Source organism: Talpa europaea (assembly GCF_964194135.1).
Source record: "Talpa europaea genome assembly, chromosome: 11".
Taxonomy (NCBI): Eukaryota; Metazoa; Chordata; class Mammalia; order Eulipotyphla; family Talpidae; genus Talpa; species Talpa europaea.
In genome coordinates this window covers 64,989,699-65,009,149 of record NC_140078.1, presented here as the reverse complement: position 1 = coordinate 65,009,149, position 19,451 = coordinate 64,989,699, and the positions used below count along the sequence as shown (strand labels likewise).

At 47.3% G+C, this 19,451-nt stretch overlaps 1 protein-coding gene across 1 annotated transcript in view; it reads right to left on the bottom strand.

The window, feature by feature from the left end:
* IL17RD (interleukin 17 receptor D) overlaps positions 1-6,425 on the bottom strand; it is a gene marked incomplete at both ends in the record, with an annotated part of 58,696 nt that extends 52,271 nt beyond the window's left edge. The window contains one exon of the mRNA XM_084247678.1: positions 6,300-6,425. Within this exon, the coding sequence (XP_084103804.1) occupies positions 6,300-6,425 (126 nt within the window). The remainder of the gene's footprint in view (positions 1-6,299) is intronic.
* Between the last annotated feature and the right edge of the window lie 13,026 nt (positions 6,426-19,451).

The following is a 19,451-nucleotide window of genomic DNA, read 5'->3' as shown; positions in this document are numbered from 1 at the left end:
AGCTCGAGACCAACGACAAATTCCTTTTTTAGGCCCTTTTACAAAACCAGTATACAGACAAGAGTTTAAATTTTCAATCTTAATTCAATAATTTTTAATCATTCAATTTTTGGTTTCCTGCCTGGTGTTATTAATTAAAAATTCAAGATACAGCTTGGGAAAGGATGAGGGACAGTCTCCCCAGAGATTTCATGGTATTATTTAAGCTGCGTAGCTGGACTCATGAGCACTTGAGACCAAACAGAGTCTGTGACAGAGGAATAAGACAAGTGTGATTTTCTATGTACAGACACTGTGCTCTTCCCAGACACTGAAGATTTTCCAACTGGCATTATAAGAAATTCAGTTGATCAAATCGTTTGGACCTGCCACGTGCATATAAAATACACACGGATTAGTTATAATTTAGGCTATGCTTCTCCTTTAAAAGACAAAAACACATATTTACACATTTAAAACTTCAAGTGTGAATTATGTGAACACGCTAAATTTTTAGCAGGATAAGGAGTCATATCTCAATGTTCTCCCCTTGGATTAAGTTTCTTCTTAGAGACTTGCCCCCGCTTTAATCTGCATAAGACTATCTATTTCAATAGGATGTGATCACTGCTGGGTCTGTGTCTTTTCAATCAGCCGGGTGGCCCTGCCGGGTTTAGAGTGGCAGAGAGGAAGTGGCCTGTGGTTAAACAGAGGAAATACCAAGGCATTTTAATAGAGCAAATAGTCTCTTTACTTCCCACTGGGAAGAGCTTCAAAGGCCCCAGGCCCTGGAGGAGACAATGTGTTTCGGGGCCATCAGTCACCTAATCGTGTGTCAGGCCCATTCAGAAAATCCCAGCAGCCAAGACAAACACTGCCCAGGAGGACATTGCCTCCCACTGGCTGGACAAGCCTGGCCCCTGAGATGGGGCCCATGGCACCCACACAGGTAGCCCTGGTAGCCTGCTGATGGGAGGAGACCTCCCCCCCCGAAATTTGGGGACGATGGGAAACCAAAGGTCTCAGCTGCCAGGGCAGGGTGGCAAGAGAGAGGCCTGCCTGCTCCAAGGGCCTTGCTCCCTCCACAGTCTGTCAAGCTTATGAGAACGCATCAGGCTTTGTCCCCTACTCTTACAAATCAGGAGTGGAGAACCCAAACTTCCAGAAGCCTACTAAAACCCCATCTATCAGAGACAGATGCAGAAGGCAGTGAGGAATGAAAGGGACAATTAACTGTTGATGGGGTGGCCCCAGCAGCAGCAGACATCTGCTGGGGCCTGGTATGTTAAAAGTTCAGAGACCAATGAGGTAAAAGAGGGTTTGAAAGCAAAAAAAAAAAAAAAAAAATATATTAAAAAAAAAAATTTTAGGCCAAATGAAGCATGAAAAATACTTAAAATAAAGACTTAAGAAAGCATTAGCAGTTCTTTCCTTTGTAGGGAAGCTGTCTGCAAGGTTTGAGCCGCTAAGGATATGGTTTGGATCTTACCCTACTCTTTCCTGAGAGAGTTTTCCAGACAAGTCCAGCTGTTCTGGGGAGGAACCCAGTGGAAGCATCAAGTCTCTTTCACTCCCAATCTACTCTTCAACCCTAGGCCAGAAGCACCCACTCAAAGTGGGGTATTCTGCCCAGTTGGCTTTCCAGGTTCCCTGTCCCACCAGTCCCTGAACCCCACATGACCCCTCTCATTGGTCTGGCCTCTGACAGCCTCCACTCTCCCCTTCAAGTCCACTGAAGTAATTTAAAGTCAAACTCTAATTTTAAATATTTAGAATGTGGCTTCTTTCTCCCTTCTTGTAATTGTGGAAACCGTGTCTCCTAAAACAGTAGCTCTTCAGAGAGCATCAGAGAGGGGGCCTCCCTGATGGCACAAGGAATTAAGTCTCAGCACTATGAAGCTATCCACAGCCACTGCAGCACGAGTTCAATCCCCGGCCAGGGAGCAACCCACATGGCACAGCAGACCTCTCCAGTCTCACCCACTGCTCCCCTCAGTAGTGTATTTCAGTAGATTGGCCAGTTTTGCTCCCCACTCTATCTCTGGTGAATCCCTTCACTATCCACACTTCTGGCCTACACCCCAGTTCTTGCACGCATAAATAAAAATAAATCTTTAAAATAGAGAGCATCAGAGAACTCGCTAAAATGCCTGTTCTTAGGCCCCACATCACTCCCATCAGACCCCATTAGCCTTAAATTTGCATGTTAACAAGCTCCTGAGGCAATCAATACTGGAAGCCCCTGCACTTCACTTGGAAATCATTTTTGGGAGGAAGTGGTGCCACAGCCAGTACTTAGTTTCTGGTCCCATTCTCCTGGTTGTACCCCAGAGTTAATAACTAGCACAATTCCCCAGGCTCCAGGTCGGAGATGGATGGGAGCGGGGAGAGAAGGGAGGGTTGCTCAAGAAACCGCCGTGGGCCAGGAGGATTCCCAATTAACAAGGCAAAACAGCCTGGAAGAAAGCACTGCACATCTTACAAAAACATGTCTCTGAAAAATGTGTCAACAAGGGCTGAGTCATTTTTAACCAAGGATTCTGTAAGGGACACAAGTGCCTGTATAACATGGACAACATGGCCACAGGACAGGCAGACCAGATGTGGGCTTGGGAGCCATGAGCTGCAAGTGAATGAAAACACATCCAATTCGGAATCAAATAAACATGCCTGGGCCCACGGCCAAGAGAGTTCTTGGATTGGACTTTTATCAGGGACCTAAATTTCAACCAGCTGGAACTTCTTCTTTTCCAAGCACCACCCTATTCCTTCCTACCTTTTGAGATGAAGTATTTGCCTTAAATGGGAAACTTGCACTTCATTGTAAAGATGATGCCAGCTTTCTGGCTTCCTGAATTCCTGAAGGCTTTGAGGGGGTAGAAAATGCATTTCAGGGATAACAGACCAGAGAAGGTGTACCCCATTTGGGTAGGAAGGCAAAAAATGTTCCCTCCTCTGCGGATCTGCCATTAAAGACCTGTGGGAATAGATTCCTAATTCCCTGTTCTATAAATAGGTCTCTCAAACAACCAGCAAGAGAAGTGACTGATACACAGTAACCCATCACCAACAAAACTACTCCACCATGCAGAAGCAAGAGTTAAGATCCAGTGCAAATGAGAATGTCCGGCCCCTCTAAACTTTTACAAATTGTTATTTCTTTGGGAAAACAGTATTTATTTCTCAAAGAGCAACTTCACCTGGCAAGGACCCTGAGAGATTTTTTTTTAAGTAGTCGAGGAAGTGTGCCCACAACTGACTTCTAAAACACTGAGCTGTGTTCAAGATGGTTATCAGGCACTTAATTGCTGCTAATAATGGGAAGGTTGTGAAATCTGACCACTTAAACAGGCCGGCAGCCCGAAGGGTGTGTTAGCAGGGCTGTGGAGGGTTAGCTGGCTGCAGTCATCTTGCAAGCCCTGGGAAAATACACATTCCTGCAGGGGCAAGAGTTCCTGGAACAAATGCTCCTTGGAGATCAAGGGGAACATTTGCTCAGCTCCTCTCCAGTACCCAGATCCTGCCCCTCCTACCCAGCTCACTTCTCCACTCTGCTGTCCCCCTCTTAGGTTCTGTGTGACCGAGACCACCAGAAGTCCGTCCTGTTGCATCAACATAATCGACCCTTATTCATGTTTGCAGAGTCTCAATTAGACTGTAAGCAACCTCAGAGCTGAGGCATCTACTGAGACATCCTCTACTATCTCGTAGAGGACCCAGGTACGCATTAAATACCCAAGTCATTGTTCACTAGTACTTACTGGCAGTCCTCTGATAGAACTGCTAGAAGAATCTACCCAGTGGAAACAGGAAAGGCTTCTTGCAAGAAGTGATGGTGGAGATGAGAGGGGAAGTTGAGGTATAAAGAGAAGGAACACAGGCAGGACACAGCATGTGCAAAGGACAGCTACAGAGGGACCACTGGAGCTTGGCGCTCTTTCCTTCAACTTCTTAAAATCTATTACTTAAAATATAGGATTTAGCAGAAAAACTGCAGGAACTAATTGGATTCGATCAAAATTTACAGGGCTCCAAGTTCTGACAAGAGGAGGTTAAGTACTTGGCTAACAAAACTAAAGACATAGTTGTGAGCAAACACTAAGGGTGCATTCTGGTGAGAACCAAGGTGCAAGGACCTGCCCAAGAGGGCAAAGCAAGAGCAATGGCATTCAAGAAGGGCTTCCCTGAGGAGGTATCACCTGAGCTGAGACTTAGGCTGAAGAGGAGTCTCAGGGGCAGAAAAGGCATCCCAGGGACAGGAAAAAGCAGCCTCAGTGGCATAAAGGACTGCTGTCAGGAGTCAGGGAACACGAAAGAAGGGGCCTTGGGTTTGAGGCTGGAAAGGTGGTTATATAAAGTAGGTGGACAAACTGATTTAGTGAGAGTCAGTAGCTCCATCAGATGCACCAAAAGGTAAGTCCAGGAGGGAAGGAGCCATTTTATCAGTTTGGGAAGAGCCTGGAACCTGGAAAATGGCCCAGTTGCCTCCATGCTCAGCCAGGAAGGGAATGAACAGGATTCAAGGAAAGGGCTGGGGGGGGGGGGGGAGGCAAGGTGGGAGTTGCTGAAAAGTTCACCCCCAACTAGGAGGTGCGGTAGGAGAAAGGAGGTCAGCATGAGCGTGCAACCACTGGGGCAGAGGCCATCATTTATTCCTTGGGGGTGCAAGTTTAGAGGAAGAGACTACATTTCCAAAGGGAAAGAACAAAACTGCCAGTCTGGCTCCTTTAAATGCTACACTATGTCCACATTAAAGCTTCACAGGCTTTGTACACTGGCACATGAAGCTACCTAGACAACTGCAGAAAGACAGCAAACTGGACTGATGTCCCTATGCTGTCATGTGAAATCTCAAAATCAAATACCTGTCATGCCACTGCTCCTGATTATTCAAAATCCAACATACTAGTCTGAATCCAAAAAAATTAGGATTAATAAATAAACATGGCATTACCTTAAAATTAATTTTTTTTAAATCTTAACGCTAAGGAAAACTTGGTATTCATTTTGGGGTTGGGATGGAGGAGTATAGCCATCTTAGTGCACCTACTGGGTTTGAAGACCTCCCAGCTGCCTGGCTTATATCTGGTTTTCTTCACTGTGTTTCCCTGAATGTGGCTCAAGTCACTTAGAGGCACGGCCTGTGAACCTTAAAGGGGAGTCAAGTCCTAGACCTTCACTACACTGAGGGTATTCAGAGCGCCCGGTAGAGGTGGGTCAACGTTGATCTAAAGAAAACTTCCAAATACATACCTCAGTGCGGCAGTATGGACAAAATAGGAAATACCCATTCACTCCCAATTTTCTAGTGAACAGGCTCATGGCTGCCCAGCAACAGACCCAAGGTCATGTCCGTGGTTGCCGGAGCGCAAAGCTGGCATTCCCAAGGCTGGAGACCATGAGTGCCTTGACACTGGGCTCACCAAGGCTTTGGTGGGAGATGCAGGGCAGGTGGATGCAGTTTTCCCGGTCCCGGTGCGGCCCGAGCCCAGGTCCCCTGGCGGGGGCGGGAAACACCATGCCCCACGGCCCCGAGAGCATCAAAGCGGCGCTTGGGGACCCGGAGAAGGCTCCAAGCCTACAGCGGAGGTCTGGGCACCTCTCCAATCTCATCTCCAGCACCTGACCGAGTTCACAAACTCTTGCACCCCCTAGGCCGCGAAAAGTCTTCGCAACTCAAACTCGGGAAGGGAGGGGGGGAGCAGAGATCACCCGTGAGACCCTTCGCTAGAGGAAGGGTAGAAACGGGAGCAAAATTTCCCAGCGAGTGAGGAGTCAGGGGTGGGGTGAAAGTAGGGGAAGACCGCCCGGCCTAGAAGGAACAAAGCAGTCCCCCCCAAGAGGGGGGCGCATCCTCCCCTGCGCTCCGAGGCCCCTCTCTGGCAGTCCCCCGCCTTTGCAGGGCAGTGGACTAGAGGTCCCGGGCAGACACCCCACACCGCCGCCCCATCCAGACAGCTCGCAGGATGCGGGCCCCCGGAGCTCGCAGCCGGAGGCGGAGGAGGTCCCGGGCCGGGAACAAAGGGTGGGGCGTCCTCTCCCCACCCGCCGCCGGGTGCCCCTCTCGCCGGCCTCAGGGAGTCGGACCCCAGACGGGGACGCGCCTCATTAACAACACAAAGCCGGGGGTCGGGCAGCCCCTTTCATCCCGGCCAGGGCGGGCGGACGAGCGCCCGGAGAGAGAGGCAGGGCAGGCGCCCCCGGCTCCCGGCTCCGCGGCTGACCCTGCCGAGAGCAGGCTCGTCGGGCGGGTCCGCGCCCCACGCGCACCTGTGCGCACCCGCCCGCCGCGCGCCGCGGACCGCGCGTCCTCGCCTTACCCTCCAGCCACAGGTGTCGGCGCCCCGCGCGCGGCCGGAGCCGCCCGCGGCCACGGCCAGCTGCGAGCCGTTGAGGCAGGCGTTGACTGTAAAGAAGACGGAGCAGAGCTGCAGCCACGGGGCCATGGCCGTGCGCTCGCCAGCCCGGCCCTACTCTGCGTCCCGGCGGCCCGCCGCTGGCCAGCCCCGAGTGGGCGGTGGCGCTGGCGGCGCTGGCCCGGACCGCACCACGGAGCATGCGCCGCCGGCACACGCCCCGCCCAGACTCTAGGCCCCGCCCCTCCCGCCACTCGGCCCCGCCCCGCCACTCGCCCCGCCCCGCCCACCCACTCGCCCCGCCCCCGCCCCTCCAGGCCGGCGCTGCGGTCCCCACGCCTGTCGAGGCCACGCCCCCGTGTTACCGCCGGGACATCCGTTGCAGGTTTTTTCCCCAACCCGAAAACCCGAAGTCTGGTTTTTGTGTTTTGTTGTTTTTTTTTTTTAATTTTTAATTCAAAGAATTTGTCCCAGGGATGCCTCTTACTGCAAAATTAGGGAAAAGAAAGAATATAGTAATCGTGCTGATAATGGTTTAAAAGCACCTATTATTTGCCAGGCCTTTTCTGAACTCCTCCCAAGCCCACAGGGAAGCGTCAGTATTATTGTCATGCCAGCTCTCGGCTCAGAAAGTTAGGGTAATGTGGTGATTAAAGAAATCCTGGCCGGGACCTCAGACAAATGACTTACTTTCTCCACAGTACTGTTCCCTGCCCTGTGGACTGAAATAATAAGCCTAAGTATTCTAGTCTGTGGTAGAGCCTATTGGTTAAGGCATAGCAAGTGCTCAGTAAATGCTAATAATAGTAAATATCTATTATTAACTGACTTACATAGAGTCACACAGCTCGTAACCACCAGACCTAAGATTTAAATGGAGGTCTGGCAAAACAATACACCACTACGCTTGTCAAACTAAGCCTTGTGCAGTTGTTAGTATACAACCAAGGGGTCCTTGGGGATCCCAAACTGTTAAGGGGGCCATGTTAAAAGGGGTTCAGATTTCTGTGTGCATAAAAGCAAAGGAAGCATACTGTGAGAGTGATAGATTTTTAATAGAATTGATGTGGAGAGAGAGAGGGAGGGAGGGAAGTATTTCATATAATAGTTTCCCAATAAAACTCCCCAAATTACCCATCCCCACATAAGCAGATGCCCAGTCAAACAGGCTCAGCCCAAAGTGGGGCCACTGAGGCATGAAAGCACGCCACAAGTCTAAGGTACCCTTCTGCTGGGGAACCACCAAAAAGTGGTTGGGTAGGTGCCAGAGGGTTGGGACAAAAGAAGGGACACCCCCATGTCTCGTCTCCACGTACCAGGGAACAAGTCAAAGCTGGGAAAGCAAGAGAGAGCCAGAGCATTTATCTGTTCAGTTATGAAGCAAGCGTGGCTGTTTAACTCTCCCTCTAGTTGCCAGCAGCCCCCAATTCAGGAAATCAGACACATGGCTTGCTGGGAATTATAATGTTTGGCTCCTGAGATCTCATGGAAGCAAAGGTGAGGGTGAGGGTGGTAGGGTGGGGTCCATAAGTCATCAGGGGATGGAGTTCATTCAGGATGTCATTCACTGACTCAGAGCTTGCTCCTTAATGTTCCTAACCACCTCCAGAGTGGTTAGCATCTTTATTTGGAAGAGGAAGCTAAGACTCGTAAGTAGAGTGGCCAATGTCAGTATGGCTTCCACAATCCCTTTTGCCTAGTCTCTCTGCATCTCAATCCCAACACTTCATCCTTCTGCACTGCCCCCTCCCTCATCCACTCACCACCTCCTCTTCCACAACCACTAAAGGTTTTTCCTGATTCTGCTTTTGTCCCAAATTACAAGGCATTTTCTCCACTTCTGCATCCAGAGCCATCTCTGAAGTCAGACCACTGACTTCTCTTGATTAAAAAATCTTCCTTGGTGATTTATTTATGTCCTCTTCTCCCACATTATCTCTTCCCACTCCATCTTAAGTACCTGGCTCCAGTTAATTCTAGTCTTCCAATTTGACCTCCATCTTGGTCTTCTTGTCTCAATAAACCTGGGACACACACTTCTGTCCGTCTGTCAAGGAAGGCTCCTCTATTTGACCCTCTTTTTCTGGGGCCCAGGAACCAGTCTGTCTCCTCATCTGGCCTGGCCTAAGTGTAGTGACAACTTAGTTATTAATTACTAACACTGGGCTTCTATACTTTCCCTTGTGGCACTACACACCCTGCCTGTACCTTGTATTTAAACCCTCTGTGGAGGCAGAGAGGAGCTTTGCACGCGACCCTTGTGGAGAAAGTCGACTCTTCTCCATAATGCTAGCAGAAGTCCTATGGATTGGCTATGATGGATTTGCCTTTGGGACTGCAGAGCAGAGCCAGTTTCATTTGAACCATGAAGGCTGGAAGTGGAAGGCTTACATATGACCGAGGAGCCAAAGGAAAATTGGCAATGTTGCCAGAGAAAGGGAGGATGAGGACTGGGTTCCCCAAACAACAGCATCCACCATGAGACCCAGGTGCCGGGCTTCCTCTTCCATCACCACCAGACAGTAATATTTATTTTTTATCTCATTATGAATTTAGCCAAACTCAGTGAGGGCAAGCACCACAACTTCTCTGGTTATCCAGAAGAACCAAGAGCCCCAGAAGGCTGCCTCTGTTACAGGGCAACAAACATCTTTTCCCCCCAACACCTGCAGCTTAGCCTGCTAAGAACAGACCTCACACAGCACTGTTGAGAATCACAAATTTGCCACCCCAAAACATGTCTTTTGCCAAGAGGTTTTTTTCCATGGGAGGGACTCTAAAGGCTGGGTGGAGGCTGTTTTTGATATTTATATCTAAACTTCTCTCTTTAAGAGTCTTTTCCAGGAAGACTCAATCCCCTTATCTCTTTTCAATGGAGATGAGAAGTATCTTTGTTTTCCTCTAATAAATGCCCTAATTAACTTCCCCTTTCTTCCTTCTAACCTCCCTCAACCTAGCTGGGCTATTTAAGGTCACATCTAAAGCCAAGTGGGTGAAAAACCCAGCCATGCTGGGGCCCTCTATAGGAGGCATACATATTATTATTTAACTTCTATATGTCTCTTTCTCTTATCAATATGCCTGATGCTTGTTTCATTATTTGCCAGCTTAGAAGAACCCAGAGGGGTACAGGGTGATTTCCTTTGCACCAGTTCGGTCTTTTGAAGGAGCTATTGGTTTAATGTTCCACGTCCTTCTAAGTCTTAGCATATTTATCCTTCCTGATATAACTCCTCCTGGGTCATTCCCAACCCCCACAGAGGGGATGTCAGGAGTTTGGTCATTAATATGGAGGGTTCCAAGGACTGAGACAATACCAGAACATCATGGGAATTGCTGAAACACCAAGAACAACACGAGGTTGCCTGCTTCTTGGGCTCCTTCATCTGTGTGACAATCCTCCATCATTTATTAATTAATCTCCTCCTGAAGTAAAAGCTATTATAATTAGTGATTTAAAAATATGCTCACACATTTATCTTGATACATTTATTCACCTATTTTCTTAGGATACATTCCTGGCATCAGAACTGCTGCATTATGTGCATTTAAATGACCAAGATGCTTAATACCTTCTGCTGGCTTCACTGGCTTTTCTAGGTGACCATTTGCATTTCTTCCTTTGTTTCAGAGTTAGGCTCTAGGAACAGGGTCAGCATCTGGAACTTGTGACAGAAGGAAAAACTTACAGAGGGTGTTGGGAAGAGAACGATTCCTCTGGGTTTTAGCTTGTGTGACTAAGGAGAAGGCAGATCAAAACTCCCTTTCTAGTCTCCACACCCACCCAGTAGTGAGCTCTCTCCCTTCCACAACTCACTGCAGAGTCTGGCAACTAACAGCCTCTGAAACAGGCTGTGGAGTTCAGAGAGAGCCCCAGCTTCTCTAAAAGGATACAGAGGCCACAAGGAAAAAAGAAAGGCCTACACCTCCCCTGCAATAGGGCCTATTTACCCTCTAGGAAGGCCACAGGCCTGTGTGTGGGAGGGAGGTTGGGGGAGGGGAAATCACATAAATGAAAGGGTCAAATTTGGTCAGGAAATAAAGGTAATAAATTGGCATTTGGCAAGAGCCTTCCCCTGCTGGTCTTCTCCAGTGATTCTTTCTCTCTCATCCTCTTTTTTTTATTCAGATCCTTCAGAATATTTGTGAGGCTGCAGGAAGAAAACATCTGGACTGTAAGCTGAGATGAGATGAGAGGCCAGGCATCCCACAAGGACTCAGCTGTGTAGGTGAGCAGAGGATGACACCTCCTCCAAAGACTGGGTCTCAATTCCTTCACCATCCATGTCTGATTCACCTCTCTGCTGCCAGTGCCTGGCGCTCTATCTGATCCACACCCAAGGGCAAGAAACTGTCCACATCTCTCCTTGTTTGGAACAAAGCTGGGAATTAATTACACAGAATAAATCACTTTACAATAAGCTGTTGATGAAATGCAAATATATTTCCCCAATTTACCTAGAACATAAGCAGATAAGAAAAATCCTTAACACAAGGCTTGGATTGTTAGCAGTCAAATGATCCCCTGAAACGTAAGAACAGACAAAACACGATCATGGAAATAATTTGTCTCCTGAATCATTTTTAGTTGAGAGCAATTTAATGAACAGTGGTTAGAAGCAGAGGGCCAACATTCTAATTTATTTCTGGTATTGTGATCAAGTAGTGTATTGTTTTTTTACATTTAATTCATTTCAATTTAATTCAGTAGCACATGTTTTACCCACTAATCAAGACATTGAAAGTAAAGCATGTGTGCCCCTCCCCTTTCAATCCCCAGGCTCCCAACAGGCCAGGGATACAAGTTTGCCAGGGCTCTGCAGGATGCAGAGAATTGGCACCCTTCCGAGAGCTCCCAACCTCTGTCCAAGTCCTCCAAGGCTGCCTGGATGCCAGTCCGAGCCCCAGGCTGTTTTGGATCCAACGGAGTACTTGTCATCACCCCCATTTTTCAGATAGGAAAGAGAAACTCAGCGAGGGAACGTCTGCTCAAGACCGCGACGCCGGGCTTTAAATTTGACCCCAGGTTTCCCTGCAGCGGACCAGAGGGCGCTGACTCATCTGACACGCCCCTTCTCTATACCCCCCGGACCCCCGCGCGCCCCTACTTTGTCTCGGGTGCGCAGCAGCCTTCCCAAACTCGGCCTCGGTGCCTCCCAAACTGAGGTGAGGCTGGATGGATGGATGGATGGATGGATGGATGGATGGATGGATGGATGGATGGATGGATGGATGGATGGATGACTTGTGGATAACCTGAGCCAGCGCCCCGGAATCTCCGGACTTACCCTACGAAGTGGGCGGTCGGCGCCGAGGCCACAGTAAGGTCTCTTGCTGCAGGCGATGAAGCGCCGGGCGTCCCGTGTCCCTGGTAACCGCGAGGGGGCGCGCGTGGCCCAGGTGTAAGGCGTGCAACAACGCCAGACAGGCGGGGCGAGTCGCGCCTCATTTTAGCACAAACACCCTAGTGCAAACATTGTGTTACCCAGAGGCAGTGCTAAGTTTTCGAGAAAGGAGAGTTCAGGAGTCTATAAGAAAATCGGGTTAAATACGGACCCTCAAGTAACAATGTGCTTTGGGGGCAATTCACTTAATCTCTCAGGTCCGTTTTCTCAACAAGCACATACAAATGATATGGATGCAGATCTCAGTGAGTTTTTGCAAATCTGAAGTAATGAAGGCCATGCGGTGTGGCCATGATACTGTTGTAAGTGTTTAGACCAAAAGAGTTGATGGGCCAGACCCAGGGGCCGCTGGAAGTCTTGGCATATATACCCTCCCTGACATGACTCCTCTTGTGTCATTACCAACCCCCACAGAGGGGATGTCAGGAGTTTGGCCATCAATGTGGAGGGTTCCAAGGACTGAGACAATACCAGAACATCATGGGAACTGCTGAAACACCAAGGACAACACGAGGTTGCCTGCTTCTTGGGCTCCTTCATCTGTGTGACAATCCTCCATCATTTATTAATTAATCTCCTCCTGAAGTAAAAGCTATTATAATTAGTGATTTAAAAATATGCTCACACATTTATCTTGATACATTTATTCACCTATTTTCTTAGGATACATTCCTGGCATCAGAACTGTAGTAACTGTAGACTACAGTAACTGTAGACCATCATCTCTGTCTCCAGGAACTAACACCTCGGCATCTTGGTTTGGAGCTGCCAGAGACCAGAAGGCCATGGACCATGTTTGTTTACCATTCCTTACTTCCTTCCTTCAACAAATTCTCATGGAGTCCCTGCAACAAATCAAATGTTTGGCCTGAAGCTGAGGACCGGTGTAAACAGCACATTGTCCCTCACAGGATACTGTCCCAGTTGTCATAGAACATACCACGAAGCATTCCATGGGGAACACTAGCATTGCTCAAATAACCACATGACCAGGTGATAATTATAAGTAGGTAGTTTTCTCTAGATGTGATACCTAAGCTAAGATTCCAAGTATGAGTTATCTGGGCAGAGGGGAAGGGAACAGAAAGTGGAAGAGTATTCTGGGCAGAGGGAACAACATATGCAAAGGCCCTGAAGCAGGAGGGACCATGGTATCTTCAAGAAACCCAATGAGGTCTTTGTGGTTGGAGCAGAGAGGTGAGGAGGAAGGGTGCCAGGTGAGCTGGACAGGCCGCAGGGGAAGGCAGGTAGGACTTTGTGCCCTGACTTGAACTTGTGAGTAGCTAACAGCTTCTTAGGGATTTAAGGGCAACAGAAGGTCTGTATTTTGAAAAGGTCCCCGATTCCCAAATGTTGAGCACAGGGTACTCTAGGCATGTAGTCAACATTTGATATGTGTTGAATGAATAAATAACTAGGATCATTGCTGAAATTCTGGGAATTAATGCCTTGAAGACAAAAATCCTTTAAAAAGCCTGAAAGAACATCCAATCTTTTTAGAGTTCCAAATAATGCAAATAAAATGCATAAGATTTGCTTATATTCTAAGGATATCTCTACTGTAAAGTACTTTATTATTTTTGATAATTTTATTTTTAGAATATTTTTTTAAAGATTTATTTTTATTTTTTATTTATGCATACAAGAACTGGGGTATAGGTGCAGGTGGTAGAGGATTCACCAGAGACAGATTGGGGTGCAGAATAGGCCGATCTACTGAAATACACTGCTGAGAGGAGCTGTGGGCAACAGGAGAGGTCTGGAGACAGGAGAGGTCTCCTGTGCCATATGGGTTAGCTCCCTGGCTGGGGATTGAACTCGTGGGGCAGTGGCTGGTGATAGCTTGATAGTACTGAGACTTTAACCTCTGTGCCACCAGGGTGGCCCTACTTTTAGAATAATTTAGCTGTGGTATTTCAGGGTCCTCTGGGCTGTCAGTTTCTCAGACTTCCCTTTTATTTGGTGGCCTTGACAATTCTGAAAAGCACCAACTGGTATTTTGTATGATGCCCCTCTATTGCGATTTTTCTGATATTTTTCTCATGATTGGATTGGATATTATTATTACTATTATTATTATTATTACTTTATTTTTTAATTTTTTTTAATAGAGGCATGTTTATTTATTTATTTGTTTGTTTGTTTGTTTTTGTTTATACATGCACTGGGTACAGTCAGAAGCGCGGGAGGGTGAGAGAATTCACCAGAGCCAGAGCGGGGAGCAGAGCAGGCAGAAGGACCGAAGTACACTGCTGAGGGGAGCAGCGGGCGGCAGGAGAGGTCTGCGCGCCATGTGGGACCCTCCTCAGGTGACAGGGGAGCAGCCGGGGATCGAACCGGCGCCGCAAAGGTCGCCGGCAGCTTCGCAACCCAGCGCTCAACCACTGCGCCACCGGGGAGGCCCATTATTATTATTACTTTAATCAAAGTTATACATGTGTGAAGTTCAAAAGCCATAATAGTAGTACTACTGGATGTCTCCTGAAAAATAAGTCCTCTGACTTGTCCTTTACCACTCTCTTTCCCCAGAGCACTCCACCTCAGATCACTCAGTGTTTGCTGCCATATTTCAGAATTTCATACTGATCTTGCTATTTTTGACTGACCAGTTTAGATACTGCCTCCTAACTTCCTGTTTTTTATGACAGGAGAACTGTGTTCTCTTTAAATTCCCTCCCGCTGTCCCCTCAGTAAGGTTCATGATGGATTCTTCCCTTAGTTCTTTTAGAATCACACTGACGCAGATCATCCTTGGGCTCCTGGGTGGATTGGGTCAATGTGGGGCACAGGTGGGCAGTTGGGGGAAGAAGCATTGAGTGTTGATGCTGGTTACCCCACTGTTAGGTTTGCAGTGGGGGAGCTGCATGTCTACTGTGTTGTCAGGCATCCTCCTCACTTAGTACTCTTCAGATTCTGATAACTGTCTCCTTGCCTGGGGGGTGAGGGGGGTGAGGTGAGGGTAATGGACCCCTCATACTGGTACCAAGCCTCCCCTTGTGATTTCTCTTTTTTAAAAAAAAGATTTATTTATTTTTATATAAGAGCTGGGGTACAGGCCAGATGCGTGAGAGGGTGAGAGGATTCACCAGAGACAGAGTGGGGAACAGAACAGGCAGACTGATGAAATACACTGCTGAGGGGAGCAGAGGGCAAGACAAGAGAGGTCTGCTTCGCCATGTGGGATTCTCACCGGCCGGGATCGAACCGGTGCTGCAGAGGCTACAGACAGCTTTACAGTGCGGCGCTCAACCGCCTGCGCCACCAGGGAGGCCCCCCTTGTAATTTCTTTTCACTGTCCAAGCAATTTCTTTCATAAAATTCTCAAACAACCCAAGTTGAGAGTTTGCTGAGATCCTAATATAATTTTAGTAAAATTCTTCTTGTTATTGCATCAGGTCACTACTTACCTTCGAGGCAATGGGGATGTGTGTATGTGGTGTGAGTATTTATCTTTTTTAAAAAAACACTTGCTTTGCTCTATGTATTTCCCTTGTTAACTCTGCCTATACCACTCTGCACAAGGACAAACACATGCGATTTTTCTCTCAGTTCCATTTTTCCCCAGAGTTTCCCCCTGGAGTCCTCCTGCTCCTATGCCAGTCAGATTGGGATTCTCCAGGTTTGCTGCCCAGTTTCTTTCCCCTTCCTTCACCCTTGTGTTAGAATCTTGTTTTCTGTCTGGGTTTTCTCACTCATTTTGGTGGGTATGGAGGTAAATTTTGTGAGCCCTGCATGTCTAAAAGATATCTTTGTTAAACGTCACATGACTGAGTATTAAATTTTGTGTTGAAATTAATTTTCTACTGGCATATTGAAAGACTTCTCTACTATTGCCATTCCAGAAGTTTTGGCTTAGAAGTCTGATGACATTTTTATTCTTGGTCCTTTGAAAGTCATATTCTCTCTCTCTCTCTCTCTCTCTCTCTCTCTCTCTCTCTCTCTCTCTCTCTCTCTCTCTCATTTCTCTTTGTCTCTGTTGCACTGAAGTTTCATAGGGATGTTTCTGCATTCATTTTGATTCTTTCCCTTGGAGAGAATGGGAAATTCTTTTGAGTATTCCTCCCCCCGAATCTACTTACTCTCTGTGGACACCTCAGTTGGATGATAGGTGCCCTCAGTTTATCCTCCTGTTTCCATATCATTATCAACTGTTTTCCATCTCCTAGTCACTTCATTCCAGGCTTTAGAACATTTCTTCAAAATCTAATGGATTTTACTTTTGATTATTATATTAATATCTGAGGGTAACTCACTCTTATTTAGTCATTCTTTTGCAGAACATTCTGTTCCTATTTGAAGAGATAATTCCTTTTCTAGCTCTCTGAAGAATGTTGACGCTGTTTTGTTTCCTCCAAATGCCTTATTTTAGTTTGTTTGAAATGTTTTTTTTTGTTTGTTTTTTATTTATTTATTTATACATGCACTGGGTACAGTCAGAAGCACGGGAGGGTGAGAGAACTCACCAGAGCCAGAGCAGGGAGCAGAGCAGGCAGAAGGACCGAAGTACACTGCTGAGGGGAGCAGCGGGCGGCAGGAGAGGTCTGCGCGCCATGTGGGACCCTCCTCCAGTGGCTGGGGAGCATCCGGGAATTGAACAGGCGCTGCAGAGGCCGCGGGCAGCTTTGCAACCCAGCGCTCAACCGCTGCGCCACCGGGGAGGCCCTGTTTGAAATGTTTAAGTGGAATTGGCTTTTCCTGCCTTCTTTAAAATCAGTCTTACGGAAATGGACACACTATGTTAGCAGGTTGGGATTTAAACTGGGTAATTAACATCCACAAAGATCCCAGACAGGTCACATATGTCAAGAGGAACAGGGCCCATTGGACCGTGGTCAGTAAACATCCTGAAGCATCCATGCCAGCCCTGAGCCACTTTGTTTCTCAAATCATTGTACCTATAATTTTTTAAAAGATTTTATTTTTATTTATACAAGAACTGGGGCAAGGCCAGAGGTGCAGGAGGGTGAGAGGATTCACCAGAAACAGAGCAGGGAGCAGAACAGGCAAACAAACTGAAAAACACTGCTGAGGGGCACAGCAGGCGAGACAGGAGAAGTCTGCTGTGCCATATGGGTATCTCTCTGACTGGCCAGGAATCACACCGGTGCCACAGAGGCTGTGGACAGCTTCACAGCACTGCACTCAACCCTCTGCGCCACCGGGGAGGCCCTGTACCTATAATTTTTAACACTCCATCTACCACTAGGTTTGTTGTTTTTGTGTTTTCTCCAGCACCATCTTGAATCTAAATATGGCTCATGACATGCATGAATGCATTAAAATACCAGAATGACCGGTGTTTTTATACTTAACTATCTGTTTAGCGAGGATTTATTGAGTGCCTGCTGTATGCTGGGCACTATGGATGCAAGGCATTAGAAAAGAATATTCTCAAGGCCAGGAGAGGCTTTCTGGTGGCTCAAGGGTTAAAGACACAGCACTATCAAACATCACCAGCCACTGAAGCATGAGTTCCATCCCCTGCCCAGGAGGTGACCTCTCCTGTCTTGCCTGCTGCTCCCCTTAGCAGTATGTTTCGGTAGATACACCTCTTCTGCTCCCCACGCTGTCTCTGGTGAATCCGCTCACCTCCCCATGCCTCTGGCCTGCTCCCTAGTTCTTGTATGCATAAATAAATAAATCTTTAAAAAAAAAATTCAAGGTCAGGAGATCCCTGTCCTTCAGGTACTTACTCTCCAGGGCCATACTGCACACTTAGCAGAGTCCACTAAGTGTATGAGGCAGCCACTGGGAGTTTCTTAACAGATGAAGGACCTGAGGTTCAGAGAGTCTCTGGTTTTCACCCAAATGACAGGCAGTTGTTTGGAGACTATGCTGCATCATAACCCATTTCTTCCTCTTCCATATTCTGTGTTCCAAAGGTTGAGGTATAAAGAGAAGTTGGCGAAAATTAACCAGTAAAAGAGGGACAGGAAGAGAAGCAAGAAGAAACCGCATTAGTCAGTGTTCTTCAGAAAAACCGACTAATAGCATACATAGAAATATATGGACTTAAGAGATTTATTATAGGAATTGGCTCATGTGGTTATTAAAAACGAGAAGTCCCACAATTTGCTGTCTGCAAGCTGGAGAATCAGGAAAACCAGTGGCATAATTTAATCCAAGTCCAAGGCCTGACAATTGAGAGCTGATGTCATAAGTACAAGTATAGGAAAAACTCAAGCAAAGAGAGAGAAAATTTGCCTTTCTTCATCTTTTTTTTTTGTTCTGTTTGGGCCCTCAAGGACTGGATGGTGCTCACCGCCTGCCACCCCAGGAGAGTCTTCAGCTTTACACAGTTCACTAATTCAAACGCTAGCTTCTTCCAGAAAGGAACTCAGAGGCACACCTAGCAATAATGTCTTACCAGCTATCTGGGCATCCCTTAGTCCAGTCAAAACTGACACCTAAAATAAACAGATATAAGTCAAGGAGGATTCAAACTGTTTGCTCGGCCAGTCTACATTGTAGCTGGAACTAGCTCAGGGTAATTAGGGAATGGGGCTGCCTAGCACCTGTGGGAAATAGGACAGAAGAGGACATACAGACACACCATGCTCCTTTCACAGCCACAGGGAGCAACTGCTCCACTCCGGAGCTAATAGGGGGTGGGTGGGTAGTGGAGGATGGGGGGAATTGGTTTGAATCCTCACAGTTGAACAACTTGCATGCCTAGGTAGAGCAGGTGGCAACCCCCATGTGTCATAATCTTTTAGGCCACGCACTCTCCTGCCAGGGGAAGTCTGACCAGTACCCCACATTTGTGAAAAAAAGCAATGCACTGTCACTCTGGTCTCTCTCCCAACCTAGGACCCATAAGTAGGGAATTCTGAAGCTAAATTCACTACAGGTGGAGCAAGGGAGTGACAGATTGAACAAACAGAAACAGCAAGGCACTGTGCCAAGTTCATGAGCAAGAGAAGTCAGCTTCAAGAGCAGCAACAAAAAAACACAGAAAGTTTCCCAAGAGACCTTCCCCCCCCCACCAGCCCCCACCCCAACCTCTGAGGATTGGTTGATTCTGTGCAGGTCTGATTCTGTGCCTGACAGGTGGAATCCCTAGCCTATAGACCCAGGCTTGGGGTGGGGGTGGGGAACAGGTAGGGAATGTGGAGAATGATGGTTCACCCTCCCCTCACCGGAGAGGTCAGACAGTGACTTCCACTGGGCTTCCCAGTACATATATATATATGTTTAAACTGGAAACCTAAAATAAGTTCTTCCTTCCCTGCTGGCTGCCATTATGTAATGTCTCACAGTGTTTCCCTGGGACTCTCCAGGCAGTCTCATTTACTGCCTTGGTTGTGCTTCCAGCTTTGTTCGTGACTTCCAAACTGCTTTCTATAAAATTGAGCCATATGTTCATTGGCTACTCTTAACATAGTTTGTACCTTTTAAAAGTATGTATCTTTGCAAGGCAAATGTTGAGTGTACTAGGCCATTGATGGAGTTCCTTACAAAAAAAAAAAAAAAACTGGGAACATTTCAAGTTCACTAAAAAATGTTTTTGAAATCATTTTAAACTTACAGAAAAGTTGCAACAGTAGTTTATTTTATTTTTTAAAAAGATTTATTTATTTATTTATACAAGCACTGGGTACAGTCAGAAGCACAGGAGGGTGAGAGAATTCACCAGAGCCAGAGCGGGGAGCAGAGCAGGCAGAAGGACCGAAGTACACTGCTGAGGGGAGCAGCGGGCGGCAGGAGAGAT